The sequence below is a fragment of the Genypterus blacodes genome, unplaced genomic scaffold (assembly GCF_046128005.1).
Source record: "Genypterus blacodes isolate CSIRO-AG114 ecotype Tasmania unplaced genomic scaffold, CSIRO-AGI_Gbla_v1 ptg000233l_1, whole genome shotgun sequence".
NCBI classification, from domain to species: Eukaryota; Metazoa; Chordata; class Actinopteri; order Ophidiiformes; family Ophidiidae; genus Genypterus; species Genypterus blacodes.
Genome location: NW_027467031.1, coordinates 351334 through 374898, shown reverse-complemented (window position 1 = coordinate 374898; position 23565 = coordinate 351334). Strand labels below are relative to the sequence as shown.

Sequence of the window (23565 nt, the reverse complement as noted above, 5' to 3'; positions counted from 1 at the left end):
AGCTCAGTAATCTTGACAGTAAATCCCTTTAGCTGCCAGTTGACATGGTTTGAGTGGAACTTTCAGGAAATGCGACAGGTGGAAGAGTCCAGAGAATGAACTCTGCACAGCCGTAAGTGTTTTATAACATTACGAGGTTAGTGTTGCGCATTATGTTCGGAAACATTAAACATATATGTTGTTTATGACAGTATGTACGCGTTTGTTCACGTTATTCAGCTCTCGTTAGCGTCACGGGCTAGCAGCTGCTGTGTACCTGAAGGAGTCTTGACAGGGGACCGACTGCGCACTTTCTCACGGTCAGTCTTGCTTTTAAACTGAATAATTTGTCATTACATGCATCAAAGTGTCGAACTAACAACTTACAGTCTGTTCCTGTATGAATGTTACTACTAACAAGCAGCAGTCAGTAGTTTACTATGCTTATTCATGGCAGAAGTGGAGCCGCGTGTAGCAAAAACAAATGAGTAGTTCATGGAAAGAATGGAAAGAAGTGTTTTAAGTGAATACATGACTGTATTATTTGCTTTCATTCATACAGCTGCCATAATGGATGAAAACAGCCAGAATGACTCTAATGTAAAGGTCGCTGTGCGTGTCCGACCTATGAACAGGAGAGGTGAGTGCCCTGTAATGTTATGAATCCTTCTTATTGCAGTTTGGTTCCCCAGCTGCTCGCGTTTCTCATTAACAAAGGTCAACACAAACTTGTTTCTCTTTGTAAATCTACCTATTATTCTCTATGTAACATTATTACTTTTCGTTGGATTTATGCAGCAAGAGTTCTCTGCCAGCAGGGATGTAGGTTTCTGTGAACAATAGAGGCTTCATTCCTGTGTTTTATGGAATTAGTTTTCCCTTCCAGACTCTTGTAAAGGTCAGTTTTGCAGTGGAAAAGTAGATGTTAGCAGTTTTGCTTGGAGCGCCTTGGGAATGGCAATGGAAAGAAATGTGTACGGGACAGTGATATCACTTCCTACTACAATTGGGACAAGGATATAAGTTAGGTATACAAACTTTCCCCACCCCGCTGCTTTGTAAATACCATCAAGATTCCAACTGTGTTTACTTTTCCTTCTCCCTCACACATTAATCCTCATTTACAACCTCTGTTCCCATGCAGGTATACATAATAAAACAACTGAGAAGAACTAAGTACACAACAGAACAAGAGTTGTTTTGCAGGCTGATTCCTTTATTGACTTTATCACCATTCTACCTGTGTAATGGACTTGTTTCGTAACTGCTGCAGTGTCCTTCAGAACACGACTGTAACATTACACACGTGCCCTAATTCCTGCTCTAACAGGAAGTTCCAGCAGTGTCTCCGTCTTTCTAGGTGGGAATGAGAAAGGGAAGGTGTGACCCTCTCTGTTTCCTTGCTGCCTGCTCAGGGTGTAGTGAAGTGTCTCTATTTGCACAGGCGTTGCATAGGATGATTCATCAACAATAGACCTATTTCCTGCTTCTCCATATTTGGCTGTTTGTCCTTTGATCACGAGGAACTGGCGCACAAGACACTTTGCCACCTGTTAGGCTGCAATGAGAGCTGTGAGATTGATCACTGTGGAAAGATCACTTAACACAAGCTCTATAAATCACAGAAACAATCATTTATCAAGGCCCCCTTTGTATTCTAAAACTCCATTGCTCCTTTCTATTTCTATTTCTATTGCACTTTTCTCTCCGCTCACTGTCTTTCGCTGATTGACCTTCGTTTCCTCCCAGAAAAGGACTTGAAGACAAAATGCGTGGTGGAGATGGAGGCCAACCAGACGGTTCTGCACCCGGCCAGCATCAGCATAACCAAAGGAGACCCCCGGTGAGCACTGATGAATTAGAACAGGACCACGACATCATCGCCACTTCACTTTAAGCCTTTCAAGCCATCCCGTTTACTGTCGCCGGCCACAAATTCGCATTCCGATTCAGATTTGTCTATCGTTTCTCTCAGTCCAATGCACATGAAACATTTTCTATTGACTATAGTGATGTATAATTAAGATAAACTTTATTACCAAAGGTTCCTGGAGGGCATTTACTTTGTGTTGTTTGTTTGAACAGTGGGATGAGTGCTTTACAATTCCACAACAGAGCACGTCACACTAGCTATTACAACAGCCATGAGATAAATCCCTCCATTGTGAAGCTTGTAACGCCCGGTTGATGTTGACACTGTGGTCGAGCTCCTCATTCAGCTCTTTGAGGCTCTATTATCATGTGGTAATTGGTTTAGGCAAAATATTAGATTTTGTGTGGTTCAGTGTAACATCGTCAGGAGCTACCTCCCTCTGACACACAGCACGTCTACATGCACGCAGTATAACTGTCCTTTCTATGGCAAAAAATGTGATATTAAGCCGTAAACATGCACAGACGCAATAGGATTCAGCAGATCTCCGAGTACACACGTAGGAGTTGTGTAATGTAAGCGCAGTGTGAGGCGAGTCTGCCCATTGAGGAAATGCGTCTCAGGTGGCATCGTCTGATTCAGACTTTTACGCGTGTCAGTGAAATGATTTACAATCACACGATGAAGGTCTGTGACTAGTAGTATGTGTACTTTGATTTGTGCCTGAAGGTGAATACATGATGTTTGAAAAAACATGATTTATTGCCAAAATCTTTCAAAAGTTTTTAAGTGCACGTAAACATACTGACAGCTTCACTGAACTTTGAACTTTGAAGCACAGAGTTGTTTTGGATTATATTTATACAGTATATCTATATGTTGTATACATGCCTAATATATCTGAAAGTTGTTTAAAATGATATTCCTGTTTGATGTTCTTTGGTGTGTATGTAATCAGAATATGTGCACTCTTGGAATTCCTCAGACTACACGCAGACTAAAATATCTGTTCAGAGGACATTTTTAGTTTCTGAAGCTCAGATCCAGTCATCACCCCCTCCCATGCTGCCTTCATACCTCCTCTCCTTTCCTCCTCCGCCCCCCCTCTCTCTCCTTGGTGCATCATTCCTGTCTTTACAAAGGGTGTGTCTGTTCCAGCTCAGTCCTGCTCAGGTAGTCAGTCTCGCATTAAAGGAGCTAAAACAATGAAACAAGCAGACAGATTCACGTGTCTGGTTTCAAGTGTCCACTTATGCGCCTAAGCAGGATGGAAATGAGAGCCAGATGCTTTAATGAAATTAATCAGAATGTGAAATAACCCCTTGGGGAACATAATTGAGTTTTAACAACCTGTAGAGATGTACGGGTGTAATTCAACCAAACTGCATCAAAGTCACATCTGTAGTGTGTGAGCAGAGGTTGTTGGTCTTAAACGTGTCGCCGTGCTGGTGTTTTATCGCACCAATATTAAAAGGTAGTGATGGTCCAGTTCTTCCTCCTCCCAGCAGTCAGCAGTGTGTGAGTCACAGCCGTGCAGGTAGATGCTCCCTGAGGGGTTTAGCTCCCGCTCAGGTTACACGGTTCAGTAAATCTCCCCTGCAGACACCAGAGTATGAATCCCTGTCTTTGTAAAGAGAAAAAGGCTTTACTTTACGGCCTGTGTGCAGTGTATACGTATAATATGTGTTGATATACGTGCGTGTGTGTGTCTCTTCTGCCCCGACACGCTTCAACCTCCCAACTGTGGCATGTTTCCCCTGTGGGGCTCGTTGTCAACAGGTTTTACAGGCTCCTCTCAGCACAGACGATCCCGTCCAAGATCCCAGTTCAGTACCAGGGTTCAACGCAGAGGCAGAAAGGGAAGAGAACCTATTTTGGGCCCGCTTCTGTTATCGGATAAATTTAGCCTGATTCCCCACACGTGGTTCTGGAGTTGATCTTTTGCTTTTTTATGATTTCTATAAGAGATCAAACAGCCAGTAAACAAGTCCGTATGCACATTCTTGGCTCGGTCGATGTTCTGAGCGTAATGTGCGATATAGAAATGCTTTATTTGTGGTTGAAATATCATCGCCCGCCGCTCGGCCAACTTGCTGTCTTTACAAGTCGCACTGAATTACTGCATGACTGAGCCCAGCAGGGGCTGTCAGACCTTCCTCATGGGTGGGTGCAGATTTAAAAAAAAGCCGACTTTATGCATTAATATGTTGTTAATCTCAGTTTTGGTATGTTAAAGAGAGACTAGTGTGCGGTAGTCATAGTTAATGATGGAAGGGTATGTGGCTGCTAATGAGACACTCTTATCTTAACTAAGCTTTGATAAGAAACCCTGTTTAAAGTTGTTTATGGCTTGATAAATATTTGATTATTTGGATTTCATGGCTTCCATATTTCTTTATAGACTCGGGGGATGTTTGAGTGTGTGTGCAAGTCATTGAAATACAGGCTGGGTCGGGTTGATGTTGAAACCTGCCAAGCCTGTATGTTTTTGGTGGTAGACTTACAAGGCAAGCTGACCGACTTTCATCCTCCTCCTCCTCCTCCTCCTCCTCGTCTGCCTCCTCTTCCTCTGCCAACTCTTCCAGTGACTCCTTGGAGCTGCGAGCCTCTGCCAGTTATCTCAGGAATGTCCTCGCCAGCCCAGGACAGGACAGGACTTAATGTTGCTCTTTCATGGACTAGCCAAGTCTCACATAGGGAGGCCTTGTTTCATTAGAGCCCCCCCCCCCTGCTGTGTGTGTGTGGCCACGACTAAATTTGCAACCTTTTTTTTTTTCAAAGCACATTTTTTCTGCCTGAGTGAAGTCAGTGTTTATTGTATTTTTGTATTGGCTGTTCTAATTTGCTCTTGCAGATGTGTTACACTTGTTGCCCGACATCATCATCGATCCACGCTGGAGCGTAGAACGCGTTTGATAATTAAATTTGACACATCCTTGCCGGAATGCAGAGATGTAATTTTGTGGCTGGCGTGTAAGGACAGTGTGGACAGAATGAATATGGATGTGTAAGATACGTCTGTGTGAGGCTCAGAGGTTCTTAGAGCTGCTGAAGGTCACATTCCCTTCTTGATTCACATCGAGCCAAATGGGATTAGTCACCTTGACAGATTTTTTAAGCCCCTGTGTGATTAAAACACTTTTGACTCCATATCCTTGAAAAGCCTCTGAAAACTCACTCCTGAAGGCATTCTAGACGTGTTTGCTTCACTGGTGTCTGTTGTACTTGTTCCTCTGCCAAAGAAAAATCAGCTAGTGACCGGTAATAACATGTTGAACAAGACACATGAGATGTTATGGATAGACACACAGAATGTTGTAGGAGTTGTACTTGTGACAGCAGGTTTCTGTTGTAGAAATATTAGGAATTGAATCAAGTCTTGCAACTGTTTCCTCCTGTATTTCATTGTTATGAGTCTGTTCTCTCTTCTCACTTGTCTTGGCGTTTGATTTGTAAGCTCACAAACAGTCTCACTCTCATGATGTGCTGCATGTACTGTGTGGAGCCGGGATGATAAAAGAGAACAGGGACAAAACGCAGAAACCTTTTTGTAACTTTTGCAGTATATCAGAGAAAGAAGGACTTGTTTATCCCAAAGCCATTCTGCAGTTCTCCAAAATTAGCATGTGAACCCCCCTCCAGAGGTCCTGACCACAAAGTTCAGAAGTGCTGGCCTGCATGTGAGAGAAGCAGGCTCGTGACCACAGCCACTCTCCCACATGTAGTGTAAGGAACTCTGTGAATGTGAAAGCCCCAGCACGCTCAGGTCGAGTGAGCTCAGCTTCCTTTTTTTGTGAATGATAACATCAACGCTTATCATTCTCCCGCAAAATTGTCTATTTACTACTTCAACTATTTTTCTTTGTTCCATCGCGGCTGAATGAGTTTCTCCTTGTGTCGTCATGTGATAAGCATCTCCACACGTCCTTGCCTCGCAGTGTGTCCTTGATATGTTTCCTCTGTTGTGTACTCTAGATAAATCCACAAGCGTACGATAAAGTCTCAGTAAGATTTAAAATAGTTTTTGGATGACACACTCTTGTTAATTGAATCACCAGCTGTTAAATGATTTCTCTTCTCTTCTCTTCTCTCTCCCCCCTGCAGGAATCAGCCAAAGGTGAGCATTAAAGCAAAGACTGCTTTGAATTCATATTTTGAATTAAAATTATGCAAATGTTGTACACACAGCCTCCTTCTACGGTGATTTAATGGCATCTTATCGCTGATATTAAGGTGTTTTGTCGTGTAGTGTGTGAACAGAGCCTCTCTTGCTTTAGGTTTTTGCATATGATCACTGTTTCTGGTCCATGGATGAGTCGGAAAAAGACAAATTTGCCGGTAAGTAACCTTTCAGTGTGTTTGTGTTGCATAAACACCTGATTTTAGCGTGCTCTGTTTTTAGCTGGTATCTAACTTCAGTGCCTGGTGAGTCATTTCTCAAGTTTATCTCCTGACTTGTGTGTTTCCTGATATTGGGAGCTATTTCTGGAGGAATCCTTGGGGTGTTGGGGACTTTAAATCTCTGCTTGGGAAAACATGGCAGAGTGACTCATTGTTTACCTATAGATTAGTTCTAGGATGTTTTTGCATCTTAAGTGGGTAGAGGCATAACACTGCCAGGGGGCATCAGCGGGATCTTACCAGCCCGCTGTTAAAGAACTTGAAGAAGTAAAGTATCATGGAGTGTGTTCAGGGTAACGAGGGTGAGGTCTGCGCTGCTTGAGATAGGCGCCATAAATGTACGTGATATCTTTATTGTGCCGGATGTAGTTCAGTAGGTCAGCGTGTCAGAAGTCACAGCGTGTTTTCCTCCATGTTGATGCAGGTCAGGATGTGGTGTTCCAGAGCCTGGGGGAGAGTCTGCTGGACAACGCTTTCATGGGCTACAACGCCTGCATCTTCGCTTATGGCCAGACAGGTAACCTGACCTCTAACATCATCAAGCATCAACTACACCTTTCCAATTAAAAAGAAACACAGTCCCAAGCATTTAAAACCTTTCAAACAGGTCGGATCATGTAGATTTGAGAAGGAGTGCTGATATGTATGGAATGGAACAGAGTTGCGGTACTTAAATCATTGTTATTGCTCGACTATTAAGCCGTTCCAAACCACATCACCGTTCTGTCGTAAGAGGGCAGAGACTTAAACCGGGCCTCTTATCACATTTCTACTCTGTTTTGCAATAGGTTTCTATCAGTTTGTACTACTTGTTCCCACCTGCCCAGATGAAAGGAACTCAGACCTCCCACAGTATCAATAATCCATTCCAAACATTTTTTTGCAGCGCCGATAATACGTCTTTTGTTTCTACTGTAAATTGGTCCCTGTAGTTTACGATCATCATTCTCTGCAAACGGCAAACTTCTTTAATTTCATTTGAACCCGACCTGAGTGCGGCTGTAATCTCTTCTTATTTGTCTCTTTATGTCTGCGAGCAATATGGTAATTCGATTAGAGTCTTTTATTTATTTATTTTCCACCTGCCAGCTCATCTGCATTTGTGCAACCCAGGCAGTATATTCGCTATGTTGGAGCATTAATTTATCTCTATTCAACTGACATGAGGATATGAGAAACGCTGTGGGCCATCAATTCATTTTAAAGTGATGAATATAACTTTTTTTTCCACACATACAGTTTAGAAAACAAACCTTCCATTTCTATCGTCTGTTTGTTTGTATTGTTTTATGTTTAATATGATTACAGGAGCAGCCTAGGAAGCTCAAGTCCTTGTACGTTCAGACTTTGTATACTGTTGGTGTGTGTCTTCAGGCTCCGGAAAGTCGTTCACCATGATGGGCTCAGTGGAGCAGCCGGGTTTGATCCCTCGCCTCTGCAGCTCGCTGTTCAGCAGGATCGTGCAGGAGGCCCGGGAGGGAGAGAGTTTCACTTTGGAGGTCTCCTTCATGGAGATCTACAACGAGAAAGTCAGAGACCTGCTGGACCCCAAAGGGTGAGGACAAGTCAACCTACCGGGTGTGGTTAAGACTTTGTCCCATGCTTTGGTTTGGGATGAAATGTGTTTGATAACGTCTCTCCCTCTTGTTGTAGAAGTCGACAAGCACTGAGAGTGAGAGAGCACAAAGTTCTGGGGCCGTATGTTGACGGTCTGTCCCGCTTAGCTGTTGCCTGCTATAAGGTACCACAGGGATTTCTTCTATTTCTATTCCATTGTGTTACTCAGAGAAAGCCTGTTTTGTGATGATGTCATCACGAGTCCAAACCTGTTTTGTTCGTGCCCAATCTGTCCGCAACAGGATATCGAGTCGCTGATGTCAGAGGGGAATAAATCTCGCACGGTGGCCGCCACAAACATGAACGAGGAGAGCAGCCGATCACACGCCGTGTTCAATGTTATTCTCACACACACACTCATGGACATTCGGTCAGGGGTAAGTAACCGAGCAGCCAATTCCTTTTGACTTAACTCTTTTGAGATGAATTCTATCGTAGTTAAGATGCAAATGTAATTTTTTGTGTGTTTTGTCGTGTGTCTTGACCAGACAAGTGGAGAAAAGGTGAGCAAGCTGAGTCTGGTGGATCTGGCCGGTAGTGAGCGAGCAGCCAAGACCGGAGCAGCAGGGGAAAGACTGAAAGAAGGCAGCAACATCAATAAGTACGTCAACATTGTGAAAAAAATGCAACTGTTGTGATTTGATTTTGCTGAAAACAATGTTACAGAGTTGCCCTGCTCCTCAGTGACGCACAAGCAGCCACAGATGGGTATCAGTTGTGACCCCTGATGACCCTTTATGTTTAAACAGAACACAATGCTGTGGTCAGATCTTTCCAGTTTCCATTGCAACTTGTGCTAATGGTCCATTCTTCCTCTGTCCTCCTCCCTTGTCCCCCCCCTCTCTCTGTTTTCTCCTCGCAGGTCTCTGAGCACTCTGGGCTTGGTCATCTCTGCCTTGGCTGACCAGGGAGCAGGGAGGAGCAAGTTTGTTCCTTACAGAGACTCTGTGCTCACTTGGCTGCTCAAGGTATAAACACAGCAAATGACTGAAACTAAATAATAACCATCTTTGGTTTGTGACTTTATGAGAGCTTTTTGTGTCCGGGTCACAATCTATTTTTAATCTTTTGATTGATATTCCTATATGATTAGATTAAGAATACTGGATTATTATCACTCTTATGATAGAAAGTGCAGTAACTGATTTGGAATGATTGCAGGCTTGAATTGAATTTTAATCACAGCATCCATTTGTCAGCCAGAAATGTCTTGAAATGAATTAGCTGAAGTTGAGACACTGAGCAGAATAAACTATCTGTGGAGCATCTACTAGACATGACATTGTTTCGTCATGCAGTGACGAGTTCCAAATCACACCAAAGTTAATAATCTGATGTGGAAGTTATTAAGTTTAATTTGAACAAATTGAACTCTTTCATCTCTGAGTAATTACTTTTCTTTTTGTTGCTTTGCCCATTTAGTTTCAAAGCTCAGTTCATTATTTTCTTTAGCGCTGTTCAGTCAGTAATAGAAGTCTTTAATTTATCTCCAGATAACTTGGAAACCAGCTGTAACCTTAAATCACCCCAACACAAATCTTGTTCTGCTGATTTGAGATTAAAGCTTAGTTTGTGCCTGCAGGACAGCCTGGGCGGAAACAGCCGGACAGCCATGGTGGCCACCATCAGCCCAGCCGCAGACAACTATGACGAGACGCTGTCCACCCTGCGCTACGCCGACAGGGCCAAGAGCATTGTCAACCACGCCGTGGTCAACGAAGACCCCAACGCCAGGATCATCCGCGAGCTCAGAGAGGAAGTGGAGAAGCTACGGGAGCAGCTCACTGAAGCTGAGGTACAGCTGGTTTGCTTTCTAGTAAATTAGAAAGTTTCAGCTCAAGATGTTTAAAAGAAGACAGCCATAAATAAATGAAAATGAAGTCAGGTAGAAGAGATTTTTCTCCGTGGGTGATTGCTGAATAAAGCCCACTCGGGTGTGAATAAGAGGATAATACAGGGGGAGTAAATACACCATCTGTCATCTTCAGTCTATGAAGGCCCCAGAGCTGAAGGACCGACTGGAGGAATCAGAGAAACTGATCCAGGAGATGACGGTCACCTGGGAGGAGAAACTCAGGAAGACTGAGGCCATTGCACAGGTAACACACACTCGCACACACATGGATGTGTTTTCACTTCTCACATACATTTCCTCTATTGTGATCAGTGGTTAAGAAAATGTTGAACAGAGATTCAACCAAAGGAGGAAACTGTTCAAGTCAATCACAATTCATTCAGTCGCTCCGATTCCAGTCTTCTTTAATCTCAATCCTCTCCTGGCAGCCCAGTCAGCTTCATAAGAGATCAGTCAGTGAATATATATATGAAGGTTTTTCATGTGTTCCCTGCAGGAGCGTCAGAAGCAGCTGGAGAGCCTGGGCATCTCCCTGCAGTCGTCTGGCATCAGAGTGGTGGATGATAAGTGTTTCCTGGTCAATCTGAACGCTGATCCGGCCCTCAACGAGCTGCTGGTTTACTACCTGAAGGTAACGCCTGGTGACGGTCTACAGTGTTGGATTGAGAAGACAAAAATACACACCTGCTTCGCTAAAATATCCAAACCATGTTGCTGAGTCTATATGTGACCCAATCAGATCTCTGGATGTAAGAAGAAACTGAATTTAATATCAAAAACGATGAGTTCCCTGGAGATACTCATTTATGTCCCTCTGTGTGGTGTATGCTGCGTTCAGGAGCACATGCGTGTGGGCTCGGCCGACTCCCAGGACATCCAGCTGTGCGGCATGGCCATCCAGGCTGAACACTGCGTCATCGACGTCACAGAGAAAAGCGGCGTGGTGCTGACGCCTCACCGAAACGCCCGGTGTGCACGCCCGTCTGATCCACTGACGCTACAATCTCTACAAGTTCAGTCTTTTCACATCACTTATTGCTTATTTATCTGATTTTTCTCCCACAGGACGTGTGTGAACGGCGTTACAGTCACCAGCCCCATCCAGCTTCACCACGGAGACCGAATCCTGTGGGGGAACAATCACTTCTTCAGGTCAGCTTCGTCCTCAGACAGCTGCGTTTGACCTCTGTGGAGCCTCTCGTCTTAACTCATCACAAACGCCCTTCATTCTTCCTCACACAGGATCAGCCTGCCGAGGCACATGGTCCACACGGGGGGCGAGGATGAGGAGGGAGGCGCCGCGGTGAAGACCTATCTGAGCACCGAGCAGCTGGAGGTGGACTTCGACGGGGCCAGTGACGTGTCGAGCGAGCGTAGCTTTGGCTTTGAGTTTGCCCAAACCGAAGTCATGATGAAAGGAATGGGCAACAACGGTGAGCGAGTGTGAAGGCACAAACGGTGAAAAGGTGCACGCCCTCAAGAAACATTTCAATGGCGCCCCGACCCCTCCCAGATACATTTAGCTGTGGCAACATGGCTTTGTGAATAGACAGACATTTATATTTGTTTCCCTTATCTATAAGTGGAGGAACTGTATGAGTAATGGCCTCTTCCTCAGCTGCTGTCACTGATGAGTTGCACATCAGTTGCACGGACGATTACACAACAAACAGCAAATCAGGAAACTTATGCCGTCACTTTGGCAAGTCCATCAGATGAATCAGTTTAATCCACATGTTAACAGCTAAACCATCGCACTGGGGGTCGAAATGTCCAATTTTTCTAATCTCCTCTACATTTCCCCCCAAATATCTGAGGCTTGCAGCGCTCCAGAAGAGCTTGCTTGCTAATTAGAAATATAAAGATAATTAGATAAATGTGGTGCCTTCAGACCCAAAGTATGGTTGTTTACTTCCTCCCCTTCTGCTCCAGACCCCTTGCAGTCGGTGTTGCAGACCCTGGAGAGGCAACACGAGGAGGAGAAGCGCTGCGCCCTGGAGCGGCAGAGACAGATGTACGAACAAGAGCTGCAGCAGCTACGCAAGCGGCTCAACCCAGACAAACCCTCCCACCTTCTGGACCCGACGGGCCTGCCCTCCGGGGCCGCTATTACTGCCGGAACATCTGCTGGACCCCACAAACGCATGAGGCGCTGGAGTGAGGACAGGTGAGATACAAGGAAGAAGGCTCCTGTTATTTTGAAGAACTTAGAGAGTAAACGGTGTGTGTGGGAGAGAGAGGTTTTAAGAGGTCACCTGGGGCGGAAAGGACACTTCCCTGAACTTGTGTATGTGTGTATTTACGGTGCAGAGAGGCGATGATGACTCGCAGCCTGCGGCGGCTGAGGGAGCAGATCGTCCGGGCCAACCTCCTGGCCCAGGAAGCCGGATTCATCGCAGAGGAGCTCAACAAAAGAACAGAGTACCTCGTGACTCTGCAGATACCTGCCACCAACCTGGACGCTAATAGAAAGGTAAGGCCGTTGTGTGTTTGTGTGTGTGTGTGTGCCTTGCATAGCTTTGCTCTCTTGTATAGCTGGAGGAGAAAAGAACACAGTGATCAAACAAAAACCAAGTCATTAAAACTTCTGAATGATCTCTTATCAGTGGCATGTGGGGGGGAAAGGGGGGTCGCTTAGGAAACAGACAGCTGCTGACGTATTTTAGATTTCCTGGAGCAGCGACAGACGTTTGTTTGGAATAGAAACAAGACGAACCGGGTAAGGTTGAGAGAGGAGTCGCAGGCAGCACAAACAGAGAAAAGAGCGCCACCTAAGGACAGGGTATGAGAAGGAAGTCCAAGAAAAACACATCAGATCAGGTTCTGTTGCTTGTGGCAAGTTTCAAATCTCAGCAAACTGATCTTCAAACTTAAGTGAAATTTATGTAAATCACTTTCATTGTTTGTGTTTAAGTCGGAGCATGATCCTTTCATTTTTCTGCCTCTTTATTTCTCTCTCCCTCTCCCTCTCTCCCCCTTTCGCCCTTGCTCTCTCCTCAGCGTAATGTTGTTCTGAGCGAGCCGGCCATTCAGGTTCGCCGTAAAGGCAAAGGCAAGCAGATCTGGGCCCTGGAGAAGATGGAGAACAGACTGGTGGACATGAGGGAGCTCTACCAGGAGTGGAAGGACTTTGACGAAGACAACCACGTGAGTGCAGGGAAGACAAGACGTCCCATGCAGAGATCTACGTGTATTCCTTCATTCACTTACCGTTCCAAGTCCCGTCCACCATTGCTCTCTGGTCACAGGTGATGCGGTCCTACTTCAAACGAGCCGACCCGTTCTTCGACGAGCAGGAGAACCACAGTCTGATCGGCGTGGCCAACGTTTTCCTGGCCTGCCTTTTCTACGACGTCAAGCTACAGTACGCCGTGCCCATCATCAACCAGAAGGGAGAGGTAGGAGGCCCCCGGGGGTTTATATATGCTACTGTACTTAATCAATCAATCACTGAATTTGACACACTCATATTCCATTTTGTGTGTGTGTGTGTGTGTGTGTGTGTGTGTGTGTGTGTGTGTGTGTGTGTGTGTGTGTGTGTGTGTGTGTGTGTGTGTGTGTGTGTGTGTGTGTGTGTGTGTGTGTGTGTGTGTGTGTGTGTGTGTGTGTGTGTGTGTGTGTGTGTGTGTGTGTTTGTTTCAGGTGGCAGGGCGACTGCATGTAGAGGTGTGGCGAGGCACAGAACACTTAGAGTGCGAAAGTCCAGGAGTGTCCAACGGAGAGGAACGGAAACTGGACTGCGTGGTAGGCGGCTGCATTCAGGCGATGTCATCCTTTGAGTAGATTCCCCCACCACACACACACACACACACACACACACACACACACACACACCCCAGAAACCCCCCTATCTCCAGCATATTCCCACTCTAATCCACCACACATCCATGGCGTCTCTGTGTTTTTCATACAGCAGTATAAGAAGTTATAATATAAGATAGTGTAGCTACGGTCAACTGAAATATATTACCTTTGGGTGAATCGTCCCAGATTAATAACAAAGATGACTTCTAGAAGAGACGAGAAAGATATAAAAAGAATCCTCAAGATGGCTTCTCTTGCAACCTGTTTAATTGTGTCTGTGTCACCTTTTACGTTTCAGTCTTGATGAAATGAAGTAAACACTCTTTTCTATCTGATCCAGGTTAAACAAGAGTGTGTCCAGTGTGTATATGTCTGAGTGCTTGTTGTCCTCCGCAGGTGAAGATCCTCCAGGCCAGCTGTCTGCCTCGCTACCTGTCCAACTTTGTCTTCTGCCAGTACCACTTCTGGGGGCAGGAGGAGCCCGTATTCGTTGCCCCGGAGATGGAAGTGCCCAGCCAGTCCTCCGCCTCCAGAGACCCTCAGTGCACCGTGGTCTTCGACAACGCCAAGGTAGTTTGAGTCTGATCACTTTCACACATTCTGTCACTCAGCCACCAAATCATTGTGTGTGATAAAGGATAAATCCTCTCCTTCCCTCCTCAGGAATTATCTGTGTCGGTGTCTGAGGACTTTGTGGAGTTCCTAGCCGACGGAGCCGTGGCTATAGAAGTCTACGGACACAAACAGGCCAACCATCGCAGGAATCTGGCGCTGTGGGATCTGGGAGTGATCCAGGCCAAGACCCGATCCCTCAGAGAGCGGTACGGGGATGTAAACACACACACCCTTTACCCCTTTGTGTCTAACACCTAACATCTAACAGCGCCGCCCTTACTGGGTTTGTCCTGTAGGTGGAGTGAGGTGACCCGAAGGCTGGAGCTGTGGGTGCAGCTGATGGAGCTGAACGAGGCGGGAGAGTTCAGCGCCGTAGAAGTTCTTCCTGCCAAAGACGTACGAACTGGAGGAATCTTCCAGCTCAGACAGGTTATTGATTATTTTCCCCCCGCATAATTGTAGCAGTGGTTTGATCAGGGATAGTGATTGAGAGTCACGCCGCCTACTGACTCTTATTCCCTCCCCTCCAGGGTCAGTCCCGTCGGGTCCAGGTGGAGGTGCGCTCGGTGCCAGACTCGGGCACCATGCCTCTCATCACCGCCTCCATCCTCTCCGTGTCCATCGGCGACATCAAGGTCCGAGAAGTACGTCCCTCCAGAGGCGGCGAGTCGCAATGGGTGAGGAGTGAAGATCAGCTGGTGGAATTTTGTTGCGTTTGTGGTGAAACAGTGTTACTATGAAACAGGGAAGGGAGGAAATTATGTTTGATTGCGTTTCCTTTTTCCTTTTCAGGGTGAGGATGAGGAAATGGACAGCTACCAAGTAAGTATACATGATCACAGGCGGAGTTTGGTGATAAACATCTTGATGGTCACAGAAAGAGCTTTTGAAAGCCAGTAGTGAGTGTGTGTCTGCCTGGTGTGTGTGTATCTGTGTGTAGGAAGTAGACCTGGAGAGGCTGAGGGAACAGTGGCTGGACACGCTCACACAGAGGCAGGAGTATCTGGACCAGCACCTCCAGAAGATTGTCTCCAAGCCAGGTACAAGCAAGCAGTGTGTGAACCAAAAATGGTGTGTGTGTGCGTGTGTGTGAGAGTCATAAGTAACTGATGCTTGTGCCTGTAGACAAGTCGGAGGATGACGTGGAGAGAGAGTCCCAGCTGCTGGAGTGTCGCCTCACCCTCACCGAAGAACGCAACGCCGTGCTGGTGCCGTCAGCTGGCAGCGGCATTCCTGGAGCACCAGTTGAGAGGTGTGTGTGTGTGTGTGTGTGTGTGTGTGTGTGTGTGTGGTACAGCCTGTTACCGTCTCTATAAGGGTGTAGTGTCAGGTTAAGCAAGGGTAGGGAAGCCTATGATTAATAAAGCCATTTATAACCTTTACCTATCTAGGGAACATTTCATTTAAGAGTGCCCTGCTCCACGTTTACGCCTGGGAGCCTCCCTGTTAGAAACACACACACACACACACACACACACACACACACACACACACACACACACACACACACACTCACTCTGCAGGCCACCGAGCTCCTCCACCGAAGCAATTTGGGTTAACTGCCTGATTGAGGGATGTGACAGGATCGCTTATATTCTTCTCATTTATCTGCAAAGGTTTCTAGCTGCTCTATAAATCCACCGTGGCCATTTTAAAACGTTTGCAGTGCCGCTGCTCACACTAACGATGGAGGAGTGGTTGCACATGTGAGACTTTTTACAATTAATTTCCGTGGGTTTTTTCCTGAAACAGTTTCCAATCGCACCTCTGGAGTCGCTGCTTCACACTGAGTCTGACACACACGGTTGATTAGCAAATGAGAGCTTTGATCATCAGTAATTACTTCAATTTCAGGCTCATTTTGTGCTCGAGCTGACAGATGTGTGGAAGTCATTGTGCTGATGTTTGTCCACAGAGTTGCAGTCCCTGGAATGGAAACGCACATCCCCGTCCTGTTCCTGGACCTCAGCGGTTTGTCCTTCCCATGATGCTTTGTGATAAGAATCCGCCACGACGCTCCTCTCTGACAGTAACTCATGACGTCTTTGTGTCTTCCCCCCCCCCCAGCTGATGATTTCCAGGCGAGTCTCTCCGCCCCGCTGGCAGGAGGCTCAGACGCGCTGCTGAATGAAGAGGATGAAGACGAGTTCTTTGACCTTCATATGGTCAAACACGACGATTCCAAGGTAAAAGAATTAAGGAAGGAATCGCATCTCCTTTTGACTTGTCATGCTGGCGTCTATCCAACTCTTCCTCTCCTCTGTGCAGGTGAAGGTGGAAGCCTCCTGGGACTCCACCGTCCACGACTGTCCCCAGCTGAGCCGCGCTGCTTTGGCCGATCAGAGGGTTTACCTCACCGTCCGCACGGTCGTCCTGCTCAGCCACCCGGCCCACATGCAGCTGATCCTCAGGAAACGCATCTGTGTCAACCTCACGGGCAGACAGGTGAGTGGCCAGGAGGCATCGTGGGTAAAAGCGTGACGGGCAAAGCAGACAGGAAGAAATTGATACATCCTGTCATGTAAATGTTGCTTCTGTTTTCACTTTGGACATGTTGTGGTCTCGTTCCCATGGCAGGGATTCGCCCAGAGTTTTCTGAAGAGAATGTCCCAGCGCAGCACCATCCCCGGCTGTGGCGTCACCTTTGAGATCGTCTCCAACATCCCCGGGGTGAGAGCTGTGTTTACACTGGACAGCAGGGTCGTTTGTCAAAAAGGATACATTTAAAAAAAGGTCTCTTCTTTAGAAATCGTTGTATAAAGATTTGTCCTCGTTTGCGTCACATTACAGCCGCTGATCCTACATCTATCACAGTGGAAGTTAAATCACCTTAAAGTGATCAGTCACAGCAATCGAAACACATTACCAGCTGCTGAAGAGTGAAGAAGTTAGACAGCATTGCGTCTACAGGAAGTCAAATATCCCTCACCTAAATCATAGCTTTTATTCTAACTAACTTCCTGTCTCCCCCACAGGACATCCACGGCCCAGAGGACAGGGAGGTGCTGGCCCGGCTGGCAGCCAGCGCCGAGGATGACCACTCAGCGGACAGCGAGGAAGCCATAGAGAAATACCTCCGCAGCGTCCTGGCTGTGGAGAACATCCTCACCCTGGACAGACTCAGACAGGTCAGGAGGAAGGACCAAGCAGCGTCAACAGCCGCAATCCTTCTTTTGTTTGATACGCAATTGAGCTTTTCTCCGTCCGTCTGTGTGCAGGAAGTGGCGGTGAAAGAGCAGCTGTCAGTCAAAGCCCCCAGACGCTGCCTCAGCTCTCCTAACATCAGCCGGGTAAGGGAGAGAACGCACTGGGCTCATTTCTTGGACTGATGGAAAGTCCTTAAATATAATCTTAATTTGGCGGGAATTCTTCTATTTTGGCCCCATTAACCCTTTCACCACCCGTAACCACAGAACGACTAACTCACCTTCAGCCTGTCTCACTAACTTGCTGCCTCTAACCCTCTAACCAGCTGTCTAGCAGCAGTGTGGATCTGTCCTCCTCTACTCACAGGCTCAATGACTTCAAGGTGAGAGTCGTGTGTTTATCCCTGCTCATTTACACGATGTCACCGGCCCCTCTGTGTTCTCTGTTTGTCTCCTCACAGAGTCTTGGCACGCTCACTCATTGCAGTTGTCATAATAAAGCTCACATTTTAAACTCATTAACGCATTAAAACTATATTTAATTGTTGTATGTCAACCATGTCAAACAGGAAATGACATCATCTATTCAGTTATCACCTCATATAAACAATGGATAACGTCTACAAGCCCTAAGATGAGGAGGGTGGAGTGCAGGTGCCTTGGGTTCTGTAGTTCTCTGCGGTCACCACTAGAGGCTGCTAAAGGTCATAGATTAGTTAAATGCCCCTTTAACCCAGCTGCGTCTCATCCTGTGGGTGTGTGTGTGTGTGTCTCTCTCCTGTGTGAGCAGGGCTGGGAGAGCCACCAGGACCTGTCTGCTGGCCCTCCAATGTCCAGACGCACCATGCCCAGCTCGGTATCGCAGAACCTGAACCCGGACGCAGGTATGAGGCGTAAAGTCGTGCTCCCATAATGGGATTCTGTCTTTGCTCTTGAATTCTCCTTCCTGCTTTGGCGTCGTCAGCTCTGATCTCCAAGCTTTAGCTTTATATCTCTCTGGCTTTGAATCTCACCTTTGCCCTTCTTGCTGACTCATTTCTGTCCATTTTCTCCCTCTCCTATGACCTCGTCACCTTGCCACTCATCTACATCTCGCCTTCCTCATCTTCTCCCACTCTGCTCCTGCAACCTCGCCTCCTCTCTCGCCCTCTTCACCGCACACTCACACCTCAGTGCATTCAAGCTTTGCTGCGTCTTACCTTCTTCCAGTGAGGGCCGTGCCCAAGCTGCTGATGTCGCTGCTTCCTGGCGGGAAGGACGGCAGACAAGAGCCGACCGCTCCCCATCAGCAGGTACACACACACACACACACACACACACACACACACACACACACACACACACACACACACACACTCTGGATTTAAGCTTGTACACTGTTTGGTCTTATCGAGGATTTAAAGTTTAAATGCATGGCTCCTCTCCTCTCCTCTCCTCTCCTCTCCTCAACTCCTCTCCACATAAACAGCTATCACTTATCCTGTCACCATGGAAACAGAGTTAATGCAGATGGAAAATGCATCAGCTCTGTTTGTGGAAACACTGGCGATGCACACCTTTTTTTACGACCTCATTTGAATAATATTACCTCCAACCTGGCGGAAGTAAAGCAAAATGAGAGAAAAAGCAAAAACTAATAAGCATTTGGTTTGAGCGTGGAGTCTCTTCTCTTCTGCTGGTCGCGCTCCAGTGAAGGCCTGAGCTCTTAACATGATTTGATCCCCAGCAACTTGATTTTCTACGTTGCCCTGAATAAAACCAATCAACATAATATTCCTCCCCATCTAAGCCGTCTTTGTGTCGTCTACAAACAGAACAGTCCACTAGCAAACAAACACGACAACAAGGCCATGGAACGCCGTCGCCTCAGACTTCACACCTTCATTCAGTCCACAGTTTGTCTCTCCCTTTGCTCAACATAAATATCTTTAGTTCCTGGCGACAGAAACACACAAACCTGACACGTTGACATCACAGAAACAGCTGGAGCCTCGCCTGACATCGCCCTGTTTACACAATATTCTTTTTTTAATCAGCAAATGTGTTTCCCTTTCAGTTTTACCACATTTTTATTTGATCAAACACAAACGAGCGTACGCTAACACCAGAGGCTCCGTGTGAGACGGGATCACGCCGCATCTAAGGGAGGGTAATTAGGAGCAGGTGAAACTCGTCCCGATGCGTCGCCCCCCCCCGCACCCCCGCACCTCTCCAGCTCCTCATCCTCTGATCACCAATCACGCGCCCATGGAGACCCAGCAGCCTCGCAGCTTTTCATTCCTGCGGCGGCGGCGGCTGATTTGACTGATTAGCACCTTCAGCCAGGGAGCGAAGCTAATCAGGGAAATCACACGCCGCACTGTTTGGTCGGGATTGGAAAAACCCGCCGGGCCTTGTTGGCGGGTGATTTGAGGCCGCCGTCCTAATTAGCGCTTTTGCTTCATCCTGCCTGCCACAGATGTTCACAAAGGTCAACACCAAAACAACAAACTTGAGAATCTGAAACATCGGCAGGCTGTGGAGAAGCACAGGGAATAAATCAGACGGGATTGTTTCACTTTACATCTTCTATATCCACCTAGGAAGCTCTTCATCAGCATCATGAAGAGTCACACCGATCCAGAACATCTCATTCTTTATTACAGTATTAGTTTAATATGCCAGGTGAGCCGCAGAGGGAGAGGGTTGCTCTGTTCCGCCTGCTCTCTGAGGGCAGAGCGGCCGTCCGTGTAGGTCATCGTCCCCCCGCCGCTCCCAACAAATTGATCTGTAACTTGATCGGGAGCGTCTGAAACAGGTCAAGCGGTACAAAACAAACGCCACAGCAGGGACGCACGGCGACAAAAACAATCACACCGCGTCGCTCCCTGGACCGCCGGCCCGCTTGTTTGTCTGAAATCCTGTCAACAAATGTGTCTCTAATTGACACAACTCGACCTGAGAGAGGGGAAACCCAGTGTGTGAATAGCAGATTGAATATTAATTACAGAGAAGTGGTAATGGCTGCAATTATAATAATGGGTATAAACATCCTGATTGTTTTAGCTGTTGTTTTTTCATTGCTCTGCTCTCTCGTCTCATTTCATCTCAACTGCTGTGAGTGAAGATGCAGGTTATGAAACGTTCTCTCTTTAAAATCAGCTTGAGAACTTTTCCGCCCCTCTCCAGTGACTGATTCTTTTAACTGCTGCATAATCTTGACGCAACTTATTCCCAAACTCCTCTTCCTCCTCTAGAGTTTGCCTCGTATCGTGGTGCAGTCGGCCAGCGTGGACGAGAACATGAGCGCCCAGCTGCAGCCTGTAAGTCCAGAAAAAAAGAAAACACAGTAAATATCACAAAATGATAAATCCCTAACACGTTTTGTTGCCACGGTTTCCCCCATAGGTTCCGAAAGTGGACTTGGACCCTCCGAACAAACAAATGGAGAGTCGCAGATCCGTTCCTCTGCCGCCGCCAATCATCCCAGAGGAAGAAGACTCCGCCCCCGTCAGATCCATGCCCCTCCCACCGCCGATCATCCCGGAGAGAGACGACTCCAGCCCGGCCAGCGAGGCGTCGAGCGGCTACATGTCCACCAGCATGTCCACCGCAACGCTGTCAGACGTCTACACGCTGAGCTGGGACCTGCCGCCGCTATCCGGCAGATCGGAGGAGTTTGAGCCGGTGCCAAGCGGTGAGGAAGAGGAGAAAGAAGTGCCGGAGAACATCCCGCCCGTCCCCATCGCGACGCAATCCGACCCGGGTCTGGAATCTCTCCCAGGGGAGCGATCAGAGCCTCGGGAGTCATCGCAGTGTTTGAGCGGCAGGTCGGCTGCAGAGGGGAGCGACTCGCCCGCGGCAGAAGCATCAGAAGCAGCAGCAGAAGCTCCCCTGCCGTCCAGACCAGACGGCACTCCATCAGATTCCCAGACTGCAGCAGATCCATCGACCCGGACAGAACAAGAGCTGAAATCAAACCGGTTAATGGACAAAATGCACACAGAGACAAATCAACAAGAAGTAAATCACTCTGAGGCAGTGCAGCTGAACAAACCAGAACAGAGCCATCAGGTTACAGAGTCCAGATCAGCAGACCAGACCAAACAAAAGCCAGACTCCACATTTGATCACAGCGGGTCGGAACAAGCGGGCGGGTTGGAGCCGCTTGAGGAGTCGAGGTTCACAGGAGAAGACGAAGCAAAGGAGCCAGAGCCAAAGGAGTCACTACACACAGAGCCATCAGAACCAAGCCCCCCTCAGACCAAAGAGCCAGAGCCGGACGCGACGCACGAAACCGACTCAGAACCAGCGCCACTGCCACTCAATGAAGAAACGCAGCCGGAGGCGATTGTAGATCAGAACACTAAACACGACGAGACAACAAACAACACTCAAGATCAAGCTTCAGCTCTGATCCCGAGTTTAACTGACGGTGAGGGAGACTCGGTTCTACCCGGCTCGTCCCAGGAGTCGTCCATTTCTGAGGCCTCAGGCACAAATTCTACCTCGCTTCTGTCTTTGTCTTCCACCGTAGACGAAGATTCTAACGAAGCGCCTGACCCGGCCTCCACTGAAGCCACTACAGCTCCGGCCCCGCCTCTTTCTGCTCCGGCCCCGCCTCCTTCCACTCTCCAGCCCTCCTCAGCCGCCAACCCCTTCAAGATCCAGAAGGTGAAGTCCTCAGACCTCAAGTCCTTCCAGCGGATCGTGGGCGAGGAGGACGGCTCTCACCTCTCCGTGCCGGCGGAACGGCTGGAGATCATCTCCGACTCCGAAGAAGGAGACGGATTTGCTAACGCCGTCCTGCCCGATTGGCTGAAAGAGGGCGCCTTTGTGACGGTGGGCTCCAATAAGAGCGGCACTGTGCGTTACCTGGGGCCAACTGATTTTGCAGAAGGTACCTGGGTGGGAGTGGAACTGGAGGTGCCAGCAGGTGAGCAAGAATAAAGAAGGATTCATGCTCTGTGCCGATTCTGTGCTGCTTAGAAACTCGCTCCACAAATCTGTCCTCCTTAATCAACTAAGCAATATGTCCCTGAAATCTCTCTCTCTCTCTCTAGGAAAGAACGACGGCTCTGTGGGGGGCAAACAATACTTCCACTGTAACCCCGGTTACGGCGTGCTGGTGAAGCCGGACAGGGTGAGCCGGGGCGGCAACAAACGCCGCCGGCAGCAGCAGCAGCAGCAGAAACGCCACAGCGCAAACCTGTCGGGATCCAGCCCCAACCTGGCCGCCCTCACCGCCCTGGCCAAGGGCGAGGGAGCGTCGGGCAAGAGCAAAGGCGAGAACCGCAAGTCCTGGAACACTTGAGAGAAGCTCGCTTGGCGTGAGTAGAGGGAGGGAGAGAGAGAGAGAGCGACGATACACTGGGTTTGTTTTCTGTTTTAAGATTCACGCTGAGACTCTGGAACACTGCAATAACTACAAACAGAGGTCACGTGTGGATCTATCATAGGCTTTATTCCTAAATAATATAAGTAACAGAACCTATACCGACATGCCTGAGGAACTGCTGAGTTAGTTTACAAACACATCTCACACACTCTGGGCTTATTGAACAATGAGCGTCTCATTTAAAACCAATAAACTTAACACCAGCCTATTAGCTTTGAGCTGCAGTGTTTATGACGGCAGTTACCTGAGAAAATTAATATTTCCATACGGTTTGAGATATGCAAAGTAGCTCAAATTCACTGGACGCTCCATTCAGACAACAGGAAACAACAGAGTTAACAGTTCTCTGCTGTTTCTCTGCTCGTTTGGAACGATCGGTAACTTCCCGCTCGTCCGTTATCAACAAATGTGCCTTAGTGATTAAATATTAGGTTCTGTATGAGACTAAAGCTGTTTCAGGAGCTGATTTCAGCTCCTGGGAGAGAATTTCTACTGCTGTTTTACACACTTGCACTCTTTTTCTGATCATTTCTACAGAAAGTTTGCAGTTTTTATTTTATTTGGGGTTTGTTTGCTACCTACCAAGTGTTTTAAAATGGACTGGAAAACTGATGAATGAATATTTTTCACGTGTGGATGCGAATCAGTCTCGTCTGTTTTTACGTGATCAGGATATTTGAGGGATTTTGTCTGCTGTAATGTATTTTCGTATTAATTTCTGTGTTTTATACTCGTCGATCATTTGACCGCCCGAATGCTTATTTATTTAAAAGACAGGATACTTTTAAAAACCAAATTGTTTTTATGTCACTGATGGTTAATAAACTTCATTCTGCTCGACAATGGGAATCTATTGATCTATTATTGGGATTATTAGGAGCGTTAAAGAGTTAAAAAG

The 23565-nt window shown here is 47.3% G+C and overlaps 1 protein-coding gene across 4 annotated transcripts; it reads left to right on the top strand.

The window, feature by feature from the left end:
* The first annotated feature begins 20 nt into the window (after positions 1-20).
* LOC143016527 (kinesin-like protein KIF13B) lies at positions 21-23424 on the top strand. Of its 4 annotated transcripts, none has more exons than XM_076170906.1 (42): positions 21-112; positions 220-299; positions 542-619; positions 1734-1822; positions 5957-5969; positions 6130-6190; positions 6678-6770; positions 7628-7808; positions 7907-7994; positions 8113-8247; positions 8359-8471; positions 8733-8838; positions 9453-9665; positions 9859-9969; positions 10222-10356; positions 10564-10694; positions 10791-10877; positions 10968-11158; positions 11658-11892; positions 12036-12198; positions 12726-12872; positions 12974-13123; positions 13368-13469; positions 13926-14099; positions 14193-14350; positions 14441-14573; positions 14675-14821; positions 14937-14966; positions 15085-15184; positions 15270-15396; positions 16060-16115; positions 16212-16330; positions 16413-16589; positions 16722-16814; positions 17120-17272; positions 17363-17434; positions 17617-17673; positions 18081-18174; positions 18500-18582; positions 20527-20592; positions 20678-22205; positions 22333-23424. In XM_076170906.1, the coding sequence occupies exons 4-42, from the start codon at positions 1761-1763 to the stop codon at positions 22581-22583; spliced, it is 6135 nt and encodes a 2044-aa protein (XP_076027021.1). In that variant the 5' UTR covers positions 21-112; positions 220-299; positions 542-619; positions 1734-1760; the 3' UTR covers positions 22584-23424. The 4 variants fall into 4 exon arrangements, with proteins under 4 accessions (XP_076027021.1, XP_076027018.1, XP_076027020.1 ...); XM_076170903.1 differs by having other exon boundaries at positions 1729-1822; XM_076170904.1 differs by having other exon boundaries at positions 41-136; positions 1729-1822.
* The last annotated feature ends 141 nt before the right edge of the window (positions 23425-23565 follow it).